This window comes from Eptesicus fuscus, chromosome 3, assembly GCF_027574615.1.
Source record: "Eptesicus fuscus isolate TK198812 chromosome 3, DD_ASM_mEF_20220401, whole genome shotgun sequence".
NCBI lineage: Eukaryota > Metazoa > Chordata > Mammalia > Chiroptera > Vespertilionidae > Eptesicus > Eptesicus fuscus.
The window spans coordinates 71153252-71178514 of record NC_072475.1 but is presented as its reverse complement, the minus strand read 5'-3'; the positions used below and the strand labels follow the sequence as shown (position 1 = coordinate 71178514).

The following is a 25263-nucleotide window of genomic DNA, read 5'->3' as shown; positions in this document are numbered from 1 at the left end:
AAAAAAAAGCAAAACAAACATTTGATTTAGTGACAAATAAATATGGGACTTATTTACTACTAACATGAGGTCATTTAAAAGAAATTTATAATGGATTTAAATAATGAAGGTCCTTTATTACTTATCTCTGACATATCTATGCTCCTTCAAAATTAATCTAACAGTGATTAGTAAAACATAGAGATCTGAAAATTATTTCTTTTTTCCCTCAAACACAAAATTGAAATCTCTGTATGTCCCAAAACAACCTGTTTTGAGTGAAAGGTTATTGTTTTGGCCAAAATAAAGGAGAGAGTTTGGTTTTGGTAGAGTGAAGAGTTGAGGAAGAATGGGATATACCATGATGCTGGGGTCAACCTCTGAAGAATGAGTGTAATGACTCCGTGAGAAACCTTATATGTAAGCAGATTATTTTTATTTCTGAGACATAAAAAATATTTCTCTCTTCAGTAGTACCTTATTTTCTCAATTCAATGTATAATTTTATTTTTCTTAAAGAAGCTGAATAAAGAATTGACCCTAAAACTGTATTTCCCATTTGCTACATCTGAAATACTTAGCAAAAATAAGTTTGTGAAATACTGGACACAAAGATCAAATGATCTAGAGAATTCTGAAAAAGCAATACTATATGACTTTAGATCAGTATGTTTTACCACAAAAATTCAAAGTGATATTAACATATTCTAAAAAATACTAAAAAATACCCAAAACTTTATCTGACATTTTGGAATGTTGCCTATAAAGTCTGGTTGTATAATTAATCTGGCACCATATGTCCTCATAAGATTAAGGCTGATAACGTGTGGCATGAGACTAAGAGTCCAACTTTCAACTGGTTAATTCTCCCCCAAAGCAGAACATTGATTCTTTAATAATCCATGATTTTGATGACTATAGTATATATTGGTTTGTAACAGAACCTGACCTACACTTAGTTTTGTAAAAATGTGCGTGCTGGCAATTACACTTACACTCTTTCTTTATTCAGTTACTTCTATTATGTAGAAATCAATAACAGTGTTACTTAAAAAACCTATTAGGTTCTAAATCAGATGTTTGATTTCAAGAGTTTACTTAGCTTGAAAGTAAACAAATTAAACTTGTTCCTTGTGGGATTAAGGTGTACTTGAGAGTTCCCAACCACACAATTATTTTAACATGTCATTCTAACTAGATTCACAATAACAGTGGTTTTTAATTTTATGGAGAGACTTTGTCCTGACAAAATGAGAGAATCAGAAACTGGATTTTTTAGGTAAAAAATACATTTTTTTGCAAATTATAACTTTCAGCAGAGATATAATCAGTGAAGAAATTCTTATTAATGTGTACTTATAGGTAAGAGATATGTAAAAAAATTAATTCACCCCCAATGCAGTTAAATAATAGCTGTCCTCCATAATGACTGAATAAATATATGGCAAACAGGCTATGAGACTTGTCCACCTCTTTTAAAATAAAGTTTGTTCCACAGCTGTTCACAGTCTAGTTATACCTCTGCTATCCATCCTTATCCTGTTCTATGACTGCCCTAGTAGTCCAGTCTACTTCTTACTTTCTCTAGGATACAGTTCTACAAGCCCAAACCCAGTCAGTCTAAGAATGAATTAGCTTCCAGGGCACCCTGAAAACTGCAATCTTTGTAGGTTTCTACTTTGGGGATAGACACAGGACCTCATTTTCAGAGTGACACCCTTCCCTAGAGTCTTACTGCATAATGCTGGGACTCATCTCCAGCCTCCAAGGATGAACATTCTTTCATTTCTTTACCTAGATGTCTCTCTAGCCCCTTTTGTAAAGATTACTGTACTAGAGTACAACTGAGAATAGTATTGTCTAGTCAGCTATTAGCTTGTTCTGAAGTTCTTACTTGTGAACTGTAAAAAGTAAGCAGAAACTTCATTAATGGGCCAGTTCATGTGGCTTAATTCCCACATCTTACTAGTATTGCATATGATTTTTGATTATTTTAATATTTAACTTATAATTACATGTAGTTAACAGAAAATGTAAGGCAGCTTCTAGGATGCCTTCTATTTTGTCTTTCAACAGAGTTCTTAATCATCTTCTAACTCTATTCAGTTGGTATATAGTCATGGAATTTCAATTTCATTCACTATTCACATAAATAAAATAGGATTGCAAAAAAACATATATCAAAATATATTGAGAAAATAACTTTCAATACCAGGGAAACATGATGTTTTCCAAATCATTTTAAAGACTTATTACATTATTTTTTATTCATTCAACGGCAATTTATTAAATCTTTAGTAAGACAAAACACTGGAAACTGAACCCTAACACCCTTCTTAAATCTCTGTTATCATGGGAGCACACCTGATCCTGAAATTGCCTTATAAAATTCTATTTGAACAAAATGTGTTCTCTCTTCTATACCTTATTGTCAGTCCTAATCGTGACTTTCAGTTGTGGTAGTACACGTTCCACTTCTAGACTCCATTCTGCAGCATCTGTTGTAGATTCTAAAATATCTTCTTGTTTGGCAGACTCGTTCAAATCCTAAGAAAAGAAAGATATCACAAGATTTGAGAGTTTATAAAAAGAAGTGGTAAAATTTTGAGGCATTTTAGCAGGACTACACAATTTATATCAAGCATGGTAGTGTTAAAATTACAGTGACAGAAGAAATTCTTTTCTGTCCTAATCCATGTTCAAAGAAAATAATGCAACAACTTGGTAGAATAGCAAAATAAATATTTTTTAAAAGATGAAAATATATGATTCAATTATTTTTACAAAGGACAATGTTTTTGAGATATCAGAGTGAACTCAATGGGAAATAATTTCAAATGGATAAGCCATGCAGGTATGTTAATTGGTAACAGTAGAGGAGATACAAACACATGTTTGATAAGAAAACATTGTCTTACTGACAATACAACACCAAATCTGAAAGACAAAAAAGATCAGATCCCAGAGGCAAAGGGCTTATTATTTATAGACTTTGGATTCAGAATTAAAGTAATATTCTGGTTAGGTCAAACTATAATGTAGCTTACAAATGTGATTTAATACAGACCTATTTGACTATAATAGGGTGGGGCCATATTTCTGCACTTGGTTTCTGCTGCTGAGTAAGAAAATCAATTCATGCCTGTTTTTGAATAAAAAAGAAAATATTTCTCCCCCTGCTCCCCATTTTCTCAGCCCTTCAAATTTCAGCACCTAGTGTGTAGAAATCTGAAAAAGTAAAAATGTATAAATTAATGATTTCAAGATAAAGCCTAATGCATTAGTTTTAGTAGCAAGTTTTCCATTTAAGCTCCCTCAATAAATTACAAAAAAATGTAAGGAAATATATGAAAACTTATTAATATAAAAGAAAAGAAACCCAAGAGACATAAGCAGCCAAGTACAGTGTATAAAACTTACATAGATTCTAATTTGAACAAGCAATCTGTAAAAAGACGTTGTTGAGACAATCAGGGAAATCTGAATGTGGAAGAGTATTAGACAATATTAAGGAACTATTACTTTTATAGATGTGATAACGTCATGGTGGTTGTTTTTAAAAAGGCCTTATAAACTAGAGATAAAAGTTGAAATATTCCAGGTAAATTGACAAGATGTCTGAAATTTAACTTTAAAATTATAGGGCAAATAAAGGAGGGGGTGCTTTAAAGGAAGCACAATTGACAAAATGTTAGCCATTGAAACTGGGTAATGTTGCATAGGAGTTCATTATCATATTCTCTCTAATTTGGTATATGTTTGAAATATACCATAATACAAAATTTAAAAATAAAAGGCTATATATACTATACCAACAACCTCATGGTGAAATTACATTCCCGATGTTAGTCACTAACACACTTCTCAAATGAAAGCTCATTAGACTAATCTTTCTAATCTAGTCTAAAAATAAGTACAAGAATAACCTTATATTGGAATTTATATTTTAGTGGGAGCCTGAGGTCTTCAGGGGCTTTGAACTCATTCCCAATTAAGTCTCCAGGGCACTGCTGACACAAGAAAGTCTCTCTCTTCTACCTCCAAGCGCAGATTAGCAGGTTCTAAATAGACTCAGAGCCTTCAAAGGGACATATATTACTTTTAGTTCAGAAATTCAGGGAGCTATATAGTCTAACCACACAATTAAAAGATGGATAACTAATATATGCTTTTACATTTTACAATATGTGGTCTGAATTTATTGTTATTCTATTTAAACAACCAGAAGAATAAAAAATAGAAGATTGATTTAAGAAAAGTAGAATGTGGAAACTCTAAATAAAAAATGTTCAATATTCTACTGTAAACATTTCAGTGCTCCTTTAAATACAGAAACGTTGTATTATTTTGATTACTTAATAGAATGCTATGTGCACCTATATATAAATTGAATCCAGGGTAGCATAAGAGCACCACAGCTGGGAAGGGGCGACAGTGTTCACTAAGTAGACATGTGTGAAGTTATTTGAGAATATATGTGATGGCAGAAGAAGAGATGCTGGGTCTCCCAGTTGAAACGTAGAGCCATGGCGAAAGGTCTTAGTCATGTAACTCCACATTGACACCCTTGAGCATGAATATACTTTGAGGAGCCAGGTAATTGCAACTTAATGGCACATCCCATTACTTGTTCCCAGCTCTAGGAAGCTGAATTTTCACTGGCTCATTTTCTATAGCAAACAGGGTAGATTTATGGGGGTGGGGGTGGGGTGGGAGGATGTATGCACTGCTAGTGGCATGGAGCCTGACATTTGGTGCAGGTGTGTGGTATACACACAGGTTTGCTCCTTCCAGGATTATGGACCCCCATGTCTCAATCCAACAGAGCCAGGCTAAGCCAAAGGGGCATATCCTCTGAGCAGCAGTTTTGTATGATTCTTAACAGGATGTAGATATTCTAGGCACTGATTTAAAAATAAGTTTTATTTGTCCTGGCTGGTGTGGCTCAGTTGGTTGGGCAAAAGGCTGTTGGTTCAATTCCCAGTCTGGGCACATGCCCAAGTTTTAGGCTTGATCCCCAGTAAGGGGTGTGCAGGAGGCAGCCCATCTATGGTATGTTCTGCTCTCACATTGATGTTTCTCTCTCTCCCTCTCCCATCTTCTCTAAAAATTGATTGCAGGTCTTAAAAAAAGAAAAGAAAAAAATAGGTTTGATTTATGGAGCCACTCTTCAGGTGAATTGAAGTTGGTTATTACTGATTAAATCCCTGAGCCAATGCTTCCAACCCCATGCCCTCATTCACACCTCTCCTTCTTTCATTCCTTACAGGAAAGTGGAGTCCAGAATCCCCAAACTAGGCCAGAGAGGGTACCCCTCCACAATCTCATTTTCTTCAGGCTTGAACATAGAATTGTTCAAGTTGGCATAACATACTCAAAAATTTTACTCAAGGAAGGGCACATTTCCCTAATTTTCACAAATGCAAATGGGTTAGCAGTGACCCTGAATGAATCTGACTCATAATCTAAGAGTAGGGTACATGGAGATCAAACTCTCCATTAAGATATCCCTGTGTATAAGTTCTTTGTTTTTATATGGGGCCCTTTAGTAAGTTGCATTTACCCTTTTTAGCTTATTATCTGGTCCCTTAAGCAATGATTTGCTATCTCCTATTCCCAATGTTCTAACATGTTTTGATGTAGCAGTTTTCTTCACTCCTAGGCCACAGTTAACACGCTGGGGGAAATAGCCCAGTTACTAAGAGAAGAAAAGTCAAAAAAGAGAACATTAAGCTTGATGGAGCAGCATTAACTGATTCAAACTATATAGCCTCTTTCTACTTCCATGTTACACATCTATTTCATAACCTCATTCCTCACTCAAAATTTCCTAGTGCCTGATAAGTGGATACATTAACTGAGCAAGCCCTACACACAAAGTATAAATCATTTTAAAGCCATATACCATGCCTTGGTTATAATATGTACTTTGGGAAAACCTTTCCTTTCCAATTGTTTCTCCATTTAACAAATGGTATTTTATGTGAAGCTATTAGTAAAAGAGAAATAAACTGCTGTTTCCATTTAATCAAAATTTTATATCATCATGACACAGTCCCTCTCTGAAATAACATTAACTAAGATAAAGAATAGCTCTGGGGAAATTGCGTTTTCCAGTTAATGCTGCTGAAGAAACAATTAGAAGCTCAATAATACACAGGCTATCCAGAAGTCTCATTTATAATTAATTAATTTACCAATAAGCCATTTGTTAAGCTCCCATAACATGCAAGGTGAGAATCCAGGCACTGTGCTCAGTGTGGAAAGATAAAAGGATTTAATCCAGGCCTGCAGAGAGTTTACAGCCTATTAGGAAGAGTCTGAGGCTAGTTAATGGGGGTAAAAATTGGTCCTAAGAAAAAGAAACTGATGAGAACTGACTCTAATACTGCCAAAGGAAGAATTAAAGACAAGAGTGTAAACCATCCCATAACAACCATGGACTGCAATAGTGGGGCATGTTCCAGAATCAAGCATGCAGTGTTACTGGCCTGTTCAGAATCCTTTCCAGTAAAGTAATCTCCTCTTTTCCCAGGTAATATTAATGGGATGATTAAGCATCTAAAGAAATACTATGTTCTCTGTGTGTGTATGCATATATAAATGAAAGTATTTCCAAAACTTGTCTAATTATGAATACCCTACAACACTTTCCTTGATCACTGATTGAGAAACAACCTGTTAGTAAAGGGAATATACACTAAGTGGCCAGATTATTATGATCTCTGAACACATAATAATCTGGCCACTCAGCAAAAAAAAAAAAAAAAAATACAGGCCCAGTGTGTGAATTCAGTGTATGAATTCGTGCATGAGTGGGGTCTGGCCAGCCTGGCCAGGGGGAGGGGACATGGGCGGTTGGCCGGCCTACCTGCTGGTGGAACTCCTGGTCAAGGGGACAATTTGCATATTAGCCTTTTAATATATAGGAAGGCGGATATACACTGAGTGGCCAGATTATTATGTGTTCAGAGATCATAATAATCTGGCCACTCAGTGTATATGGCTGCATGGGTGAACCCAAGAGTGAAGCTCAAGGCTCCTGCATCCTTAAGAAGACATTTCCTTGGAAATGAAGATCCCAAGTCGGAAATTACAGAGAAATCACAAGTTCAGGTGGGGCCAGCAGAACCTAGATCACAAGGGCCAGGACAGAAACAGAATTCACAGACTTCCAGGTGAAAATGGGAGATGAAGGGAGGACCAGAAGATCCCAGGACTAAACTAGTAATGAAGCAAGAGTAAATGGAGATGCTTGAGTCTTCAATTACCAAGCCCATCCCTATCTCTTAGGAGGATGAGGCACCACTGTCAGACTGGATACTGGATATGACTGATCCTAGGCTAAATGATAACAGATAGCCACAACTTTTTGCATTCTTGTCTATTTTTAAAGCATTCCAATAGCTTCTCTTGTTATCAAGATGCCAAGGGATCACCTTTGGATATTTCCTTGATTGCCTGGAGTAGCTCTTCCTTCTCCTAAACAGCTGTGGGTTTGAAAACCTAATATCCAGGATTGTTAGAATTTAGGTAAAGAAAGAATACAGGGGGAGAGGGCGAAAAGTGAGAGCTCGAGCAAGTTGGGACTCTTCATAGAAATTTTAAAAAATGGAAGTGGTTATATATACTTATTTTGGTTACTCAAAGGCTTTTTTTTTTTTTCATTCTTCCTAATTTCATGCTTTGTTAAAGATAGGATAGGTGGCCAAGAAGCTAAGAAGTAAATATAGTATATATGATATTACCATAAATTAAACAGGATTTCTCCTAAGGGTATCTAGTGTCCCTCTTTCTTTAGCATCTATCGATAAAAGACAATCTAGAAAAGCTAGATAGAGGGATAAACCACAGTTCTTTCAATCAAGAACAGTGTTCCCTCAAAATCCCATGATTTTAGCAAACCATAGTTAAGGCAGAGAGTGAACTCCTTTCACGTCCCTACAAGTTAATTATTCTTCATGATTAAAGCAGCATAACTCATGACTGTGATTCACTATTATCTTTCCAAAGTAGGTTTTATATGATTTAATAACATTACTATGAAGAAAAATGTTTAATACCATACAAAAAGTATTTCACATTTGTTCTGAATAACTAAGTTAAACCCTGGCTATTATCTATCAAAAGTAATAGATGATAGCTTCTGTCTGTGAATATATTAAGTTCATAAAGGTCTTTTAAGTTCAATTTTAAGGCTATAAAAAAAAACTTATCCTGACTTATAATGTGAACTAAGATTTGAATAAATTATGCTCCTATAAATAAAATAAAAAGAAAGCTCCCCAAGTTCAAACAAAATCAATTTAATTTTCCAATAAGAAATCTGAAATTACTTTTGAATGAGAATTTAACTTCCAATATTATTTCTCTTTAACTTATCAAACACCTAACTTTGTTACTACTTTAGCTACTTTAATGTACACTCAGTGGTAAGGTGAAATCATCTCTGAATTTTTACTTTCCTCAAAATAAAACCAAAATAAACTACCCTAAGAATTATGTATGGAGAAACTCCTATAGACATTATCTTGGTGTTGTAGATTATGCAAAATAAGCTTAATTATTTATGGCCTTAATTCTATAAAATTTGTTTTCTTTAAAATGGCAACTTCATGGATATGCCAATGCCCAAATACCTTTGAAGAGCTCAATTAATATACCTTCTGAAAGGGACATGAAAGTCCAACTAACTGTCAAGATTAAATATGTAGTCCCAAGACTCAAGGAAGAGGGGATTAAGTTGAACTGAGAATCACCACAGGGTGGTGTAAATGGTAGAAGGATGGGTTCCATCTCTGCTCAAATCCCACCTCCATCACTTATTTGCTATTGGTCAAGTTACTTAACCTTTCTAAATCTCAGGGTTCTTGTCTGTAAAATGGGGATGATACTAGTATCGTCCTCATTGGAAGGATTGATGTGTGGGTTAAGGTAGATGAAGCATGTAAAAGGCTTGCACAGTACCTAATACATAGCACACCTCCAATATATTAAGGCAGTTATTCTTTTTATATGCCAAGCATGGTACTTTCTTTCACATATGGGTTAGGTGCCCAATAATAACACCATGAATCAAGGGAGTCTTATTCCCATTTTTGCAAATGAGTAAAGCGAGCCTACTGTCAGGGCATAGGCTATGTTACTCTAGAGCACAGATGCTGAAAAATCTTCTATATGCCTATCAATCCTTTGCCAGGTTACAACTATATTCCCCTAGTTTATCTCTTGTCATTTACTTTATGGTGTTCCCCACTCCAACACACCCCTCTATATATAAGTTTTTAATTTTTATGTAATTCAGATTTACCAGTTGTCTTTCATGGTTTTTGGTTTTCTTGCCATGCTTAATCATGCTCATTTCAACTCATGAATATAACACTTGTCACTCATGTTTTTGTTTTTGTTCATCATTTTTTAATTTGTTGATCTATGGGGGTTTATTTGTGTGGAAGATATGAGGGAAGAGTCCACCTTTTTTCCTACATAGATAGCTTGTTATCCTATAACCATTTAATGGAATAGTTCAGTTTTCCACAATGATTTGCATTGTTTCATGTATTAATATCACTGTACATTTGGATTATTTTATGAACTCTGCATTATTTCATTAATCTATTTCTGTGTATAATGTTTTTTCAGACTTAGAAAAAAATTACACTAACAGAACAAAAAATTCCCATATATCCTTCATCAGATTCACCAAATAATAGCATCTTACATAATCTCAGAGCAATTATGCATAAAGGAATATAATGTTCATATCTGGATGCTAAGATTTGTGGAAATTTTCAAATTTTTCTTTGTGCTTTTTTTTCAATAAGAGCAGGTAAAATTATAAGTTTGATTAACTTCCAAAAATTAGAGGGCACAGGTGGTAAATGCTATAGGTATCTGAGTAAGAGACAGAAGTGTATTGTAATGGCAACATGAGGTTTCACTGTAACCTCACAAAGATGTATGGAACGATAGGTAGAAAAGAGACAAGCCAAGTGTTTATAATCAAGAAAGCATCAGCTGAAACCGGTTTGGCTCAGTAGACAGAGCGTTGATCTGCGGACTGAAAGGTCCCAGGTTCGATTCCAGTCAAGGGCATGTACATTGGTTGTGGGCACATCCCCGGTAGGGGGTGTGCAGGAGGCAGCTGGTCGATGTTTCTCTCTCATCGATGTTTCTAGCTCTCTATCCCTCTCCCTTCCTCTCTGTAGAAAATCAATAAAATATATATTTTTTAAAAAAGCATCATAAGCCAAAATAGGTATAAACATGGCTTGTGAAGATCACAATGAGGAGAGAGACTAGGGGCTTAGCAAGGTAAATATTGCAGAGCAAAAAAAGTTGAATACCATGTGAAAAACCTTAGAAGCAAGGCTCAGGAATGTGAACATTGTCCTCTAAGCCAGAGGGGAGGCAAAGACTCATAAGGGAGGTGCAATGCCTTTTTTTATGCAAGAGATCTTTGTTTAGTCCCTACTATAACCCAAGTACTGTTCTATTCTAAGGACAGGAAATAAAATGATAAAAATTCTCATAAAAAACATTCTAGTGATGTCTTATGAAGATTTATGGGTCATAGAATTAAATGGAATTGGGGTGATAAAGTAAGATGTTATGTAAGAGGCAGAATTTGAGCTAAACCTGAACATTTACTAGTATGAATCGGGTACAGAGATAATGTCAAGACATTCTATATAATAAAGATGTAATATGCAAATTGACCACCATGCCCTTGCACAAGATGGCCGCCCCCATGTGGTCACAAGATGGCCACCTCAAGATGGCCGGCAGGGGAGGGCAGTTGGGGGAGACCAGGCCTGCAAGGGAGGGCAGTTGGGGATAACTAGGCCAGCAGGGGAGGGCAGTTAGGAGTGACCAGGCCAGAAGAGGAGGGCAGTTAGGGGTAACCAGGTCGGCAGGGGAGGGCAGTTGGGGGAGATCGGGCCTGCAGGGGAGCAGTTAGGCATCGATCAGTCTGGCAGGGGAATGTTTGGGGGTGATCAGGCTAGCAGGCAGAAGAGGTTAGGGGCAATCAGGCAGGCAAGAGGTTGGGAGCTAGCAGTCCCAGATTGTGAAAGAGATGTCCTACTGCCGGTTTAGGCCCGATCCCAGGGTTCGGGCCTAAACCGGCAGTTTGACATCCCCCGAGGGGTCCTAGATTGCAGAGGATGCAGGCTGGGCTGAGGGACATCACCCCTCCCAGTGCACGAATTTTGTGCACCGGGCCTCTAGTTTTATGTAAGAGACAAAGGAGGAAGGATAGGATGGGATGGATGGGAACAGATGTGTTCATGAGGTGTTTGGAAACCTATGAGAGGATCTGTTTACCTGTAATACAATTATTCCAGTGGAAAAAAATAAGGTTGGCTATGTGGACAGTTATTCAATTGCAAAGAATCTTGAAAGCCAGACCCCAAATTTATTGGTTTATAATCTATATAAATGAACCTGTAGGCATTAAAAACAATCAGAAGTTACTGAAATCAGAATGCCCTGGTAAAAGTCAAGTTTTGGTAAGACAGAGGAGTATGGTAAAATATATTTTCAATAAAGGGGGTGGGGTGGGAGCGTAGGATTAAAGGATAAAGACTAAAGACCATTTAGGACACTACTGTTACATAATTCAGAGAAGAAGAGTACCTGACTTTGAAAGATAGCTGAAGGGATGGATATGAGAGATATTTCAAAGGCAGCATCCATAGGTCTTAGTGGCTACAACTCCTGGATGAAAATGAATCATGAGTCACACATTCAAAGCACTAATACAGGTAGGGGTGAATGGTGATGGGTGTGTGTGGGTTTAAAGATTATAGGTTTATAGAGGACTGAAAAAAAACAAAAACACATACTCTAGGTGCCCATATAAAATGTGAGTTACATAATAAATATCTGCTATCAATGTTGATTTTGAAAATATAACCTATCTACAATAATAAAAGAGACGTATGCAAATTGACCGTACCTCCGCTACACCCACAAGCCACGCCGACCAGCCATCAGGAGTGAGTATGCAAATTAACCCAACCAAGATGGCTGCGGCCACGGAGCGAGCAGGTAGCTTGGGTATCCCTGGCAAGGAACGAAGCCAAGCTTCCTGCCCGCTCTGGCCGGCCCTGGCCTCCGCTCAAGGCTACAAAGTTTCAATTATAGAAGATAAATAAATCCCAACAAAAATCGCGGCAGCCACGGAGCTGGAGAGAGCAAGAGGCTTGGGTTGCCCCCGGCAATGGAGGAAGCCAAGCTTCCTGGCCGGCCCTGGCCTCCGCTCAAGGCTACAAAGTTTTAATTATAGAAGATAAATAAATCCCAGATACCAGGCCCTCCACTTGGGTCACTGGGGGGCGTGGACAGCCTGCAAACCACCACAGGCTCCTCACCCAGGCTGCCCCACACCACAAGGGAACCCCCACCCTGATCCAGGACACCCTTCAGGGCAAACCAGCCGGCTCCCACCCATACACCAGGCCTCTATCCTATTTAATAAAAGAGTGATATGCAAATTGACTGTCACTCCAACACATAAGATGGCTGCCCCCATGTGGGCACAAGATGGCCACCACAAGATGGCCAGCAGGGGAGGGCAGTAGGGAGGGACCAGGCCTGCAAGGGAGGGCAGTTGGGGGCAATCAAGCCTGCAGGGGAGGGCAGTTAGGGGTGACCAGGCTGGCAAAGGAGGGGAGTTGGGAGCGACCGGTCCTGCAGGGGAGCGCAGTTAGGGGCAAGTCAGGCTGGAAGGGGAGCAGTTAGGCATCAGGCTGGCAGGGGAGTGGACAGGGGGTGATCAGGCTGGCAGGCAGAAGCAGTTAGGGGCAATCAGGAAGGCAGGCAAGCGAGCAATTGAGAGCCAGCAATCCTGGATTGTGAGTTTAGGCCTAAACGGGCAGTCGGACATCCTTCGAGGGGTCCCAGATTGGAGAGGGTGCAGGCTTGGCTGAGGGACACACACCCCCGTGCACGAATTTCATGCACTGGGCCTCTAGTCTATTTATAAAATGACAACACTCAAATAATTGCTGGGGAAAATCATTATATCACTTTTCTTCAAATTCCCCTTATTTACTTCTATAGGGGAGACCTTATGTGACAGCAAATTTAGTCTAGTGGGCCTTCAATAATAATCCATGTCACAGATTATGAAAATAAAATCATGATATCACCAGGGCTTCCTAATTTACAACAAATCAAACTTCTTGGTAAATTTACATCTTATGTAAGCTTCTAACACAAAATACTCATGGCAATCTAGAAACTGGCTAGTATTGAGAGAATGTGGCTCTTTTTATTCTTCTATAGCAATAAGAATGTCAGTAACTAATCCCAATCTCCAGGAAAGGAGAAAGTTACACAAAATAAGAAATGCATCAAGGGCAAAATCTATGCCAGCCCCATCGTAGGTGCTGTCCACAAGTTATTACGGTAATCTCTAAACAACACTGGGAATAATCCTGTCCCATTTTATAGATAAGCAAGCAGAATCATAGAGAGGTTAATTTACTCCAGTCATGTGGCTAAAGTTATGCAGTCAGGATTTCATCTGTGACTACTATTTCAGCCATAGAATCTACAAACCTTGAAGTTATGGACACTTATTTGGAAGGAACCTTGAAAAGTCCTTGCCCTACTTCTGGATAGACTCGCAATAAAACCAGGATGAAAATAAGGATCTTTCTTATTTCAAGTGTAGGTTTAAAAATTACACTAAAGATCAAGCAAAACTCTCTTTTACACCCAGCGAGAGCTGCTGTTTGAGCCTCCTGAGCAGTGAATACAGGTTTTTCCCTCTAACCTACATTTCCTATTCACCTCCAGATGTACAACTGATGAGTTGGTGCAGGTTAGTTACCAGAGAAACAAAAGCACCTACTCAGTCATACTGTGTTCCATCACACTTAAACATGTCATGTTTTCATTGTTTCCCCTGGGAAATAATAGATTTCTCACAGTAGGACTAACATTCAACTTCTTTAGGAAAGAAGAAGAAAAAAACATTTTCCTCAAACAGGAGCCCGAACCAGTGCTAACTTATGGGGCAAGTTATATTGTAGGACAGTATTTTCCCCCTATATTACTCAGAAAGGACATTTTGTCGAGAATTGTAAATAATATGTAAAATGAAGAAAATTTAAAGTATTTAAGATATTAAGCAAAGTAGATCCATTTTCTTCCTCTTTTTGATTACAATGTTGCAGACTTGCTACGATGACATTTTTTATTCTAAGCCTAGATTTTCACTTCCTCACAGCTTTGCTTTTTAAGCTAAATATTCTCTCATTCTCGGTACAATGCATTTTTTGCTAAGTAATTAAAAACCAATTGTGCTTAAACCTTTTCAGATAGTTGGTTTTATGCTGTCTAACTCAGGAGTTGGTTTCTAAAACCTCAAATTTAGCATCTCAAGGAAGAATGGTATCTATGGCATGTTTAAAAAAATGTTTTGAAATGAAGTGATGGGCATTTAAAAATAGAATTCAGAGAGCATGCAGCTTTCCTCCCATCCTTCACTGGGGGAGGAGAATGACACATCTGTGTGAAGCTGCCAGAACACTGTTGCTGTGATTCTATTGAGCTTCAGAATGGAGGGGAGCTACAAAGACCACTCATAATTACATCATCGTTGCCAAACATGCAGGCAGTTTCCAGTACACATACTCAAGTAAGAAACAGAAATGACCAGGACACCCCCTAACACCAGAGCCTCCCTTCCCTGCCCCCACCCTTCATGTCTCTGAACATTCTACCGCACCCCTAACCATCACAGGCCCTGCCCAACTGTCAGAGCTTCAATACCGAGCCAGTGTCCTCCCCATGATCACTGAGGGAGGCTTTGGCTAAATACAGATTTCAAAAACATCCAGGAATCAGAGGGAAAGAGCGAATAAAACTTTCTGGGCTAGTCTTAAAGCCTAATATCCATCCATAATATTTTTTTCCTTCTAAGAAAAGCTATATCAAAATTAAAATAACTAACCTGCCAATGAAATTTTGGAAGATAAAACAATCCCTCACTAATTGTAGGAGTTATCTTCTTGATAATTATATTTGGCAAAACCATAATTGGGATAAGAGAATTAGAGGGGAAAACCACCCAATAAGAATGGTTTTAAATACATAGGGTGGGGCAAAAGTAGGTTTACAGTTGTGAGAACACAAAACACAGTTTATTCTTGTATTATTATTTATTGATTATTGTATTATTTTCCATAAGGACAACTGTAAACTTACTTTTGCCCCACCCTGTATTTTTTTTAACTTTTAAAATAAATAAATGTTCTGAAAACCACCTGCTTCCAAAACAAACCAATTTAATCACTATAAGCATTCAGTTCCATAGGAGGAACTATTTTCTTAGCACAGTTTCAATGTTCATGAAACACTACTGCTGTGTCCAGATCCAATTAGAAAGACATTTCAAAGTTTAGTCAATGGCCACACACTGTCTCTTTACAAATTCCTCACATTAGCAGTTACAGGCTTCAAATATGTTTCAGAAGTCAGGAAGATGGATCACCAGGTCACCTTTCAAGGAAGAACTTGCTGCTCAGCTGCAGGGAAGGTGGCCAGCAAAGAGCTTCCCACTGTCAGCTCCTCAGGCTCTGCCTTACCTGCAGAGAGCCACCTTACCTGGAGCTATGTCCTCCCCTGGGCAGCCTGCCTCCAGCCACCGAGCCAAGCAGGCAACACTTTCTCCAGTGCTCCTCACTACACTGGCCAAGGCTATGTCAGGCCTGAATCAATTACACTTCTCCCTTGGCCCAACCCTGCTTTCTTCCCACTTCCTTTTACAGTAAACGTCATGCACCCCAAACTCCGTCTCAGTGTCCAATTCCAGAGGCCACAATGTGCAACATATGTCTTTTTCATTACATTCTCTCTTGCTCCATTTACCACAACTCTCAGGAAAATGCTTGTGTATACCCATTTTCTGGAATTATCATGATACTTAAGGACATACTTTTCGGGTTCTAAATTTTAATGAAAGAAAGGGGAAAAAAAAAAGAAAGAAATATAACTAGATTTCCCCTGCATTATCCTACATGGTGCATAGGAGAAGCAATTAGTGTTGAGAAGTTGTTTTCTCCATGAAGATCAAAATATATCTTGCCTGTAAAATTCTAAATATAAAATAGCATTTGTGCATATATGTATTCATTCAACATTTTTCAATACTGAGCACTTTCTACACAACAGGCACAGGTGAAAAAAGGCTGCCACTCTAGAGGAGTTTGCATTCTAGTGGTTTAAATAGACAATAAACAAATCAGAAAGTAATACAATGCCAGGGTCTGTGTAGAAAAATAAAGCAGGGTGAGGGGATAGAGAATGACTGCAGAAGCATCTATTGTTTCATAGCCACAGGTGGAGAGGGATTGCAGTAATCCACACATCGCTTGGCTGGCACAGTCACATATACACTTAGTACATCAGTTTCCTAGAGAGTATACATCATTCCTATTCTAGTGAAGAATTCATCACATTCAGTTTTACTAAAATAACATTTCTGCATTGTAAGTCCACCTGCTGCATGAAACATAAAATCTTAGCTCTATATTACTAATCTGTCCAGCAGATCTGTCTCAGAGAAAGAACAGCCTGAGACATCATAAGCTGTGGTCAGACACAGCTGTCTCAGGCAGATGGCATTATGGGCAATATCATAAGCTTGCCAGATTTTTTAAAATATGAAAGGTTTTCTGCCTCATTAGTACTTCATGGCTGACCATTCACAAACACCTGGTCAAACTTCTTCCTCTTGTGAAAATGCAACCATACACAGTCTTAATTCAAAAGGTTATACATTAGGCTGGCAGGTGTTATACAGTGGTTGAGTTTCGATCCATGAACCAAGAGTCACAAGTTCGATTTCAGGTCAGAGCACATGCCCGGGTTGTGGGTTCTATCCATAGTAGAGGGTGTGCAGGAGGCAGCCAATTAATGTTTCTATCTCTTTCCCTCTCTCTCTAAAAAAAAACAAAAAAAAAACCCCAATAAATCTTTATTACATAATCTTTATCCAAAGGACCTAATACTTTGATAATTTGTAAAGATATAGGTAGGGGGAAACCCCTTCCTTATACAGTTTAATTGAGGTGAAAATTCGAAATCAGGACCACTAGTGACTTTGAGTAGTGGTAGAGGCAAATTAAATTACTGTTCTCCCAATACTCAAAACCACTTGGTCCAGAGGGAATCCCAGGATAGCCTTTACAGGCCTCCAATTACATCATCAATATAAATGAATAGCACAAATGACAGTTCCTTTTTGAGAATAACTGTGTTTGCATCTCTACTTTTGTTTTCTTCCTTATACTTTAAGAGAACTTTGTCATCATCATCTTCAACACACACAGGAATGCCAAGCACCACTGTGTCCTTGCTTAAGGCAGAAATCAAACCATACCTACCCTGTTGAACACTTGCTAAGAAGCAAAGGGAAAAAAACTAGATTTGAGAGTTTGAAGAAAATTAGTTCAAACTTAGCTTTTTAAAAGATGAATTGTCTTAAGGTTATAAATTTCAGTTTTTGTATCTGTAAAATGGAGATAACAACACCCAATTACCTCACAAGGTCAGTAAAAGTTAAGTGTTTTGAAGTAATTTGAAAACTATAAAGTGATCTGCAAATGTATTGTTACAACTGGAGCTTCTTTGTTTAGATTTCAATGTTAACATATTATTTTGATATAATTTTGAATCGAGTAATAAAAATATATTCATTCATTTAGGAATTATTTATTCAGTATCTTTTGTGTTACACTAGCCTATCTAATAAAAGAGTAATATGCAAATTGACCGTACTTCTGCTACACCTGTAAGACACGCCCACCAGCCAATCAGGAGCAAGTAAGCAAATTAACCCAACCAAGATGACTGCGGCCACAGAGTGAGCAGGAGGCTTGGGTTTCCTCGGCAATGGAGGAAGCCAAGCTTCCCGCACACCCTGGCCAGCAGTGGACTCCACTCAAGGCTACAAAGTTTCAATTATAGAAGATAAATAAATCCCCCCAAAAATGGCAGCAGATTGGAAAAGGTGCAGGCTGGGCTGAGGGACACACATACCCCCGTGTACAAATTTCATGCACCAGGCCTCTAGTAGAGAATATAAAAATGATAGCTATCCCTGTTTTCAGAGAGGGGGAGGGGAAGATGTGATTTTGGTTTTTGCCAACACTTATTCAGCATTTTTTATGTGCCAGACATCATAATAAATACTTTACACGAAGTAATTCTTTTAATCTTTAAAACCCCTATAAAAAAGGTAATATTTTAATCCTCATTTTATAGATAAGAAAGATAGGCACAGTCAATTTGGAAATCTGCGCAAGGTCAGACACCTAGTATTAAAAATATTAGAGTAAACTCACAGGCTCATGCAAGTTAGTTATATCCTTATGCTATGTTATATCTCAAGCTGGGCAGAACACACACACACACCATCTACACTAATAAAAGAGAAACATGCAAATTGACCATCCCTCCGCTACACCCACCAGCCAATCAGGAGTGAGTATGCAAATTAACCCAACAAAGATGGCAGCGGCCATGGAGCTGGAGTGAGCAGGAGGCTTGGGTTGTCCCCAGCAATGGAGGAAGCCAAGCTTCCTGCGTGCCCTGGTCTCTGCTCAAGGAAGGGCTGGGGGCCTGGGTTGCCGGGGGCGACCCAGGCTCCAGCCCACCCTGCCCTCTGCTCAAGGAGGCCCTCAGCCCCTACCCAGGCTGGCCACACCCCCATGGGGTGAGGGTCCCCACTGGGGGGTGTAGCCAGCTTGATAACAGCCCTCAGCGGGAACCCTCACCCCATGGGGGCATGGCCAGCCTGCAAACCACCACAGGCCCCTCGCCCAGGCTGCCTCACACCCCAAGGGAACCCCCACCCTGATCCGGGACATCCTTCAGGGCAAACCAGCCGGCCCCCACCCGTGCACCAAGCCTCTATCTATACTAATAAAAGGGTAATATGCTAATTAGACTGGGAGACCTTCCAGGAGACCTTCTGGACATTCTTCTGGACAAAGTCATGGTGGTGGGGCCGAGGTAGAGGAGATTAAAGGCCAAGAGGAGAAGGCAGTTGTGGGTGATCAGGCCAGGATGGGACAGCAGTTGTGGGTGATCAGGCCAGTGGTGGGGGAACATTGGGGGTGAGCAGACCAGGAGGGGGGCCAGTTGGGGGCAAGCATGCTGGCACAGGAGGCAGTTAGGGGTGATCAGGCTGGTGGGGGCGGGCATTTGGGGGTGAGCAGGCCGGCGGCAGGGGGCAGTTGGGGGCAAGCAGGCCTGCAGGCAAAGTGGTTAGGGGCAATCAGGCAGGCAAGTAGGTGAGCGGTTAGGAGCCAGCAGTCCCGGATTGCGAGAGGGATGTCCGACTGCCGGTTTAGGCCCAATCCCTGTAAACCAGCAGTAGGACATCCTTCGAGGGGTCCCAGATTGGAGAGGGTGCAGGACGGGCTGAGGGTCACCGCCCCCCATGCATGAATTTCATGCACCGGGCCACTAGTCTATATATATCAAAGGCTTTGCGACTGTCCAACCAGTAGCTATGACATGCAATGACCACTAGGGGGCAGACGCTCAACGCAGGAACTGCTGAGCTGCAGTGACTTAGCAGCTGCAGTTCTCAGGTGATGCACCCCAGAACCAGAGAGGAAGGAGCTCAATTCCGGGGGGTGCATCACCCAAGAACCACCCTCTCGCAATCCGGGACCCCTTCGGGGATGTCAGAGAGCCAGTTTCAGCCTGAACCCCACAGGCCAGGCCAAGGGACCCCCGCTCACTCCACAGACGCCCTTCCAGCCGCAGCGCTGCCCCAGGTGCAGCTGGCCAGGGAAGGATAGCAGGAGGTTGGCTCCAGGGCGTGTCCAGCCTGTCTCACTCAGTCCCACCCCACCAGCCACCTTCTACTTACTAATAATATCCTTTCAATGTGCACAAATCCATGCACCAGGGCACTAGTTTAAATATAATATACATATAGGAAAATACAAAAATCCCATATTAACTTGTGAAATATCTCATTCAGTAGGTTCTCTTTTATAGACTGGATTTACTTCCTAATTGAAATAGAGCTAAAACTGACTTACAGCAATGTCTATGTATCTATATACCAATCTTAATATAATCCATTTCATTTCAAAGAATTACCATTTAATTGTCATTTTCCTATTATCAAGCTAATTCAACACTTCAACACAGGTCCATTACTAAGAAAAAGAACTTGATATCAAATAACATATGTTTCCATAATAAAAAATGACAGAAGGCAAATAAATTATTTTCAGTGTACAGAGAAGTGCTGTGTTGCTTTTCCATAGTATAGACAGCAGGCTTCTGGCCCTACTTGCACCGCTGGATTTTTATATTTGCTATTGCATTTTATATATAGAATAATAATTTTCAGATCTACTTTTCAAATGACACGCTAAAGAAGGGGTGAGGAAAGCCGGCCCGAGGATTATATAAGGCCTGAGAAATCATTTGGTCTGGCGCTGCCAAGTCATGAGTGGTGAACTAATTAAATGTTTGATCAAATATAGCAGGCTAATTTTTAAGTTGATAATTTTGTATGGCCCTCAAATGATGTTATAAATATCCAAATGGCCCTTAGAAGAAAAAAGGTTCCAGACTCCTGCACTAAACAATGGCCAACAATGGTTTCTACTTGTTCCAGCAGAAAAAGAATACACATTGCTTGTTGGTCCTGTGTATATACCATGCAACTTACCAAGCGATAGGTCTGAGCTTTTAAAACATTGAGATCAATAAAGTTTTCTTCATTATCTGTCTCTTCTTCCTTAGGAAAAAAAAAAAGAGTTTTAAAAGTTAATAATAATAAAGTTACCATTTTAAAAAGTATTTCCAACTTTCACATACATATTAAACCCTATATATAGACTAATTCAGGAAAGGGTATTTAAAAGCCTAGTAATGTGTGTAAAGTTATTAGCAGCTCATCTGTTTTTTGAGGTTTTGGCGATGCCATTTGAAATGGGCAGAAAATAGTGCAGTAAAGGCCTGGGGAGGGATTGGAGTGGGGTAGAGAGGGGTTAATGGCGAGGGGAGGGGGGAGGAAGGGAACACATCTGTAATAATTTCAATAAAGATAAATTTTTAAAAAATAAATAAAATAGGCCTTTTTTTTTAAAGTCATTGAACGAAGCAAAAAAAAAGGAAGGGTGCCATTACCATAGAACTAGAGATAAATATGCATTAGAACAGAACAAGAAAAAGTCCCAAATAGCATATCTGAAACAGATAGTGGAAAAAGTTAATGGAAATTTTGAGTAACATGACTAAAATAGACAAAAATGACAGGTTGACAGACAAAATATTATTATCTACTCCAGGGACCAATCACATTAATGAATGTTTTTGATATCTCTTACATACTCAGGTTTAATCAGTTAATTAGTTAAGTCACCAGTATTGTACTGCCTGGCCCATGGCCCCTAAATCTATTTAAAGATATTAAATATTAAATCTATTTAATGATAATGAAATATATATTTATTTAAGATACTAACTTTATGTCTTAGATATTAACTATCTAAAACAGGGATGGGGAATGTCTGTTCCCAGGGCCATATAAGGCCTGAGAAGTCATTTGATCTGGCTCTGCCAAAGTATTAAGGGTGAGTTAATTAAATGTTTGACCAAATATAGAAGGCTAATTTTTAAGTCGATAATTTGTATGGCCCGTGAATAATGTTATAAATATCCAAATGGCCCTTGGCAGAAAAAAGGTTCCCCACCCTGATCTAAAAGGATAGTTCAGGTAGATTCCAAGCTGGTCCTCATCCCTGGGCCAATTGCTATGGAAGGTGGGGTCAGAAGTGACCCTTTGAGAGGTAATCCTTTCCCCAATATACAGTAAATACAGAATCTGAGCAGGTTCTATAAGCATGTATAAGGACAAAACATTAACTCCCTTTTCTCTTCAAATGTCTTTGTGGTGACAAGTGACATACTGGATGAAAGAAATTTAACAAGAATATCCCAAACTTAAGGATCTTACCTAATAATAGACAAACATGTAAATTGACCATACCTCCGCTATGCCCACCAGCCAATCAGGGGGGAATATGCAAATTAGAAGGACAAAGATGGCAGCTGCCCAGCTGCTCCAGGCGCTGAGTGGCCAGGCAGGGCAGGATGCCTGCTATGAGAGGGAGGGCGGGCGGCGAAGGGATCTACAGGAGCGGCATTCTGGCCACAGCTAAGATGAAGACTGCAGACTCCGAAGTCTGCAGCAAAGACGAAGATGGCAGACTCCAGCCAGAGTCTGCAGCGAAGATAGCAGACTCCAGCCGGAGTCTGCAGCGAAGACGAAGGCGGAAGACTCCAGCCGGAGCGAAGGCCTGGGTCCCAGGTGCTGTTGCTGGAAGCCAAGGGAAGAAAGGCCTATTGCTCGAATCTCTTCGTGCAACAGGCCTCTAGCATGGTAATAAAGCCAATGAAGCTTGGTCCTCAAGTCTTATAAAGAAAAAAAATAGTGGGTGTTGTTCAGTGGGCACTTCCACATGCAGTTATACAAAAGCAGCAGTGGAAGATTTCAAAGATAATCCTTATCTGCAAGAATTTAAAAGTTTGTAAAACAGTGGTTCTCAAAAGGTGGTTCTGAGACCAGCAGCGTCAATATGACATGGGAGCTTGTAAGAATGCAAATTCTGCCCTAACGGGTTTGGCTCAGTGGATAGAGCATTGGCCTGCGGACTGAAGGGTCCCAGGTTCGATTCCCCGTCAAGGGCATGTACCTTGGTTGCGGGCACATCCCCAGTAGGGGGTGTGCAGGAGGCAGCTGATCGATGTTTCTCTCTCATCGATATTTCTAACTCTCTATCCTTCTCCCTTCCTCTCTGTAAAAAATCAATAAAATATATTTTTTAAAAAAAAGAATGCAAATTCTAAGGCTCCATCCTCGATCTGCTCAGAATCTCTGGGGGCGGGACCACTAAAGGTAGATGTGAGAACTCTGCTAATCTTTGGGGAACTGGAAAGCTTTTAGTAAAATATAAAACAATGTAAATAAAGTTTCCATACACTCAAGTGACATTTACTTTTTTAGGGAGGGGGCAGTGGGGCATGGAGGTGTAGATAAAACGGATCTGTTTACATCTTAAATCCTCAGCATATATGCAGATGCACACTTTTGAAAAGCAGCTCAGTCTGTTCTGTGTTTGCACTAATGATGGTCTTCTTAACAAGGAGAGTAAATGATTGAAATGCCAATGACTCAACGCCCATGGGAGATGAGACAAGTTTATGTTTTTGCAATAACCTAATCAGTACAGTTTACATAGGCAATCAATAAATACTTGTTGAATTTTACAGAATTGAGCACTAATAGGTAAAAAATCTTTAATAGTAGGTACTAGGGAAAGGACTCAAGTTACTAAATATTATTAAGGGAGCATTCAAAAGGAATCTATACTAATAAAAGGGTAATATGCTAATTAGACCAGATGTCCTTCCAGACAAAGCCATGGTGGCAGGGCCAAGGCAGAGGCAGTTAGGGGTGATCAGGCCAGCAGGGGAGAGCAGTTAGGGGGATCAGGTCGGCAGGGGAGAGCAGTTAGGGGGATCAGCTCAACGGGGGAGAGCAGTTAGGGGGATCAGGCCGGCAGGCAGGCGATCGGTTAGGAGCCAGCAGTCCTGGATTGCAAGAGGGTTGTCCGACTGCCAGTTTAGGCCCAATCCCACAGGAATTGATTCTCCTCTAAAGTGGCAGTCTGACATCCCCCAAGGGGTCCCAGATTAGAGAGGGTGCAGGCCAGGCTGAGGGACACCCCCTTCCCATGCACGAATTTCGTGCACCAGGCCTCTAGTTCGAATATAAATAGAAAACATAGCTTTAAAATAAACTGAGGATTCTAATCTCCATAATTTAGAAGGCACTCACCATTTCTTATCATTTCTTTGCCTAATATGCACCCTCCTAATTCTCTTACTGCCAGTTACGAAGGATATGATTATACATAGCAGGTGAGAATATTCTGTTGTGACCAATACTTACTTTGTTCTTTACAGTTATCAATGTGTCCTATCATGATTTGGACAGGCTAAAACTAAAGGTTTCTAGTTTCTACTAGTAGATGATTATAGCAGGACTTTATTCTGTCACAAATTATCTTTATCATCCATCCTTGAGCCACCCCACAAACTCTGGAAACAAAATGAATTAACATCTAACCACCTAAATGCCTTCTTTTTTTTTTTTTTTCTTTTTTTTGTAATTCTCACCTAAGAATATATTTTTCATTAATTTTAGAGAGAGAGGAAGGGATAAAGAGAAGCATTGATTGGTTGCCTCCCATACACACCCTGACCTGGGATTGAATTCACAACCTGGGTATGTGCCCTGACCGGGAATCAAACCCGAGACCCTTGGGTGCACAGGACAACTGAACCATATCAGCCAGGGCCTACAGGCTTTTTAGTGATGATGTAGTTATCCTTAGCCAGAGGAATGGGAGAGGTAAGAGGACCCCTTAAAGTAATATAATGACAGTACAGAAGAAAGGAAAGAAAAATAACTTCAAGAGACATGACTAAGAGAACTAATAGCTTCAGAGGCAACCCTTTGAGGAAAGCCTTGAGTTTGGACTTACGACTATAGAAGTTCTTTACCTCACAGTTGGGAAGAAATACATGATGGGCTGCTTTCTAGTTTGTTTCTCTAATTTACATGCCTAATTTGAACTTTCAAGGGTTCTCAGAAAAAAATTACCTATCATTTTTTAAAGTTACACAGCAATGTGCTGACAGATGATTTTGTGGTCAAATATTTAATGAACACCTATTATGCATCAGATACTTAGTTCCTTGATCAGATACAATAAATTAGAGATGAAAACAAAACCACAAAATTATTTCTGCCCCCGGGGATTTATCTTTTGGATGAGTACATTTTGTTAGTTTGTTTTAATCCTCACCCAAAAATATTTTTTTATCATTATTACTGATTTTAGAGAGAGGAAGGGGGAGAATGAGAGAGAGAAACATCAATGTGAGAGAGAAACATCCACATTGATTGGTTGCCTCCTGCATGCATCCCAACCAGGGATCCAACAGAAACCAAAGTATGTACCTTGACCAGCAATCAAACCTGCAACCTCCTGGTATATGGATGATGGTCCAACTAAGTAAGCCCCCTGGCCAGGACTGATGAGTATGTTTTTGTACTTTTTTTCTGAACATTTATAGTAGTTTCAAGTTATATGTCTTTAAAGCTAAATGTTGATGCACTAGGACCAGGTATCTGTCAATAAGCTAGTAACTAATAAACAGTTATTAAGA

The 25263-nt window shown here is 39.5% G+C and overlaps 1 protein-coding gene across 1 annotated transcript in view; it reads right to left on the bottom strand.

Annotated features, from left to right (window-relative positions):
* The window catches only part of IFT57 (intraflagellar transport 57), a 73713-nt gene that overhangs the window by 34891 nt on the left and 13559 nt on the right, over positions 1-25263 (bottom strand). Inside the window, exons 5-6 of the mRNA XM_008146585.3 lie at positions 20693-20761; positions 2404-2526 (exon numbers count right to left, since the gene is read on the bottom strand). Of these exons, the coding sequence (XP_008144807.1) occupies positions 2404-2526; positions 20693-20761 (192 nt within the window). The remainder of the gene's footprint in view (positions 1-2403; positions 2527-20692; positions 20762-25263) is intronic.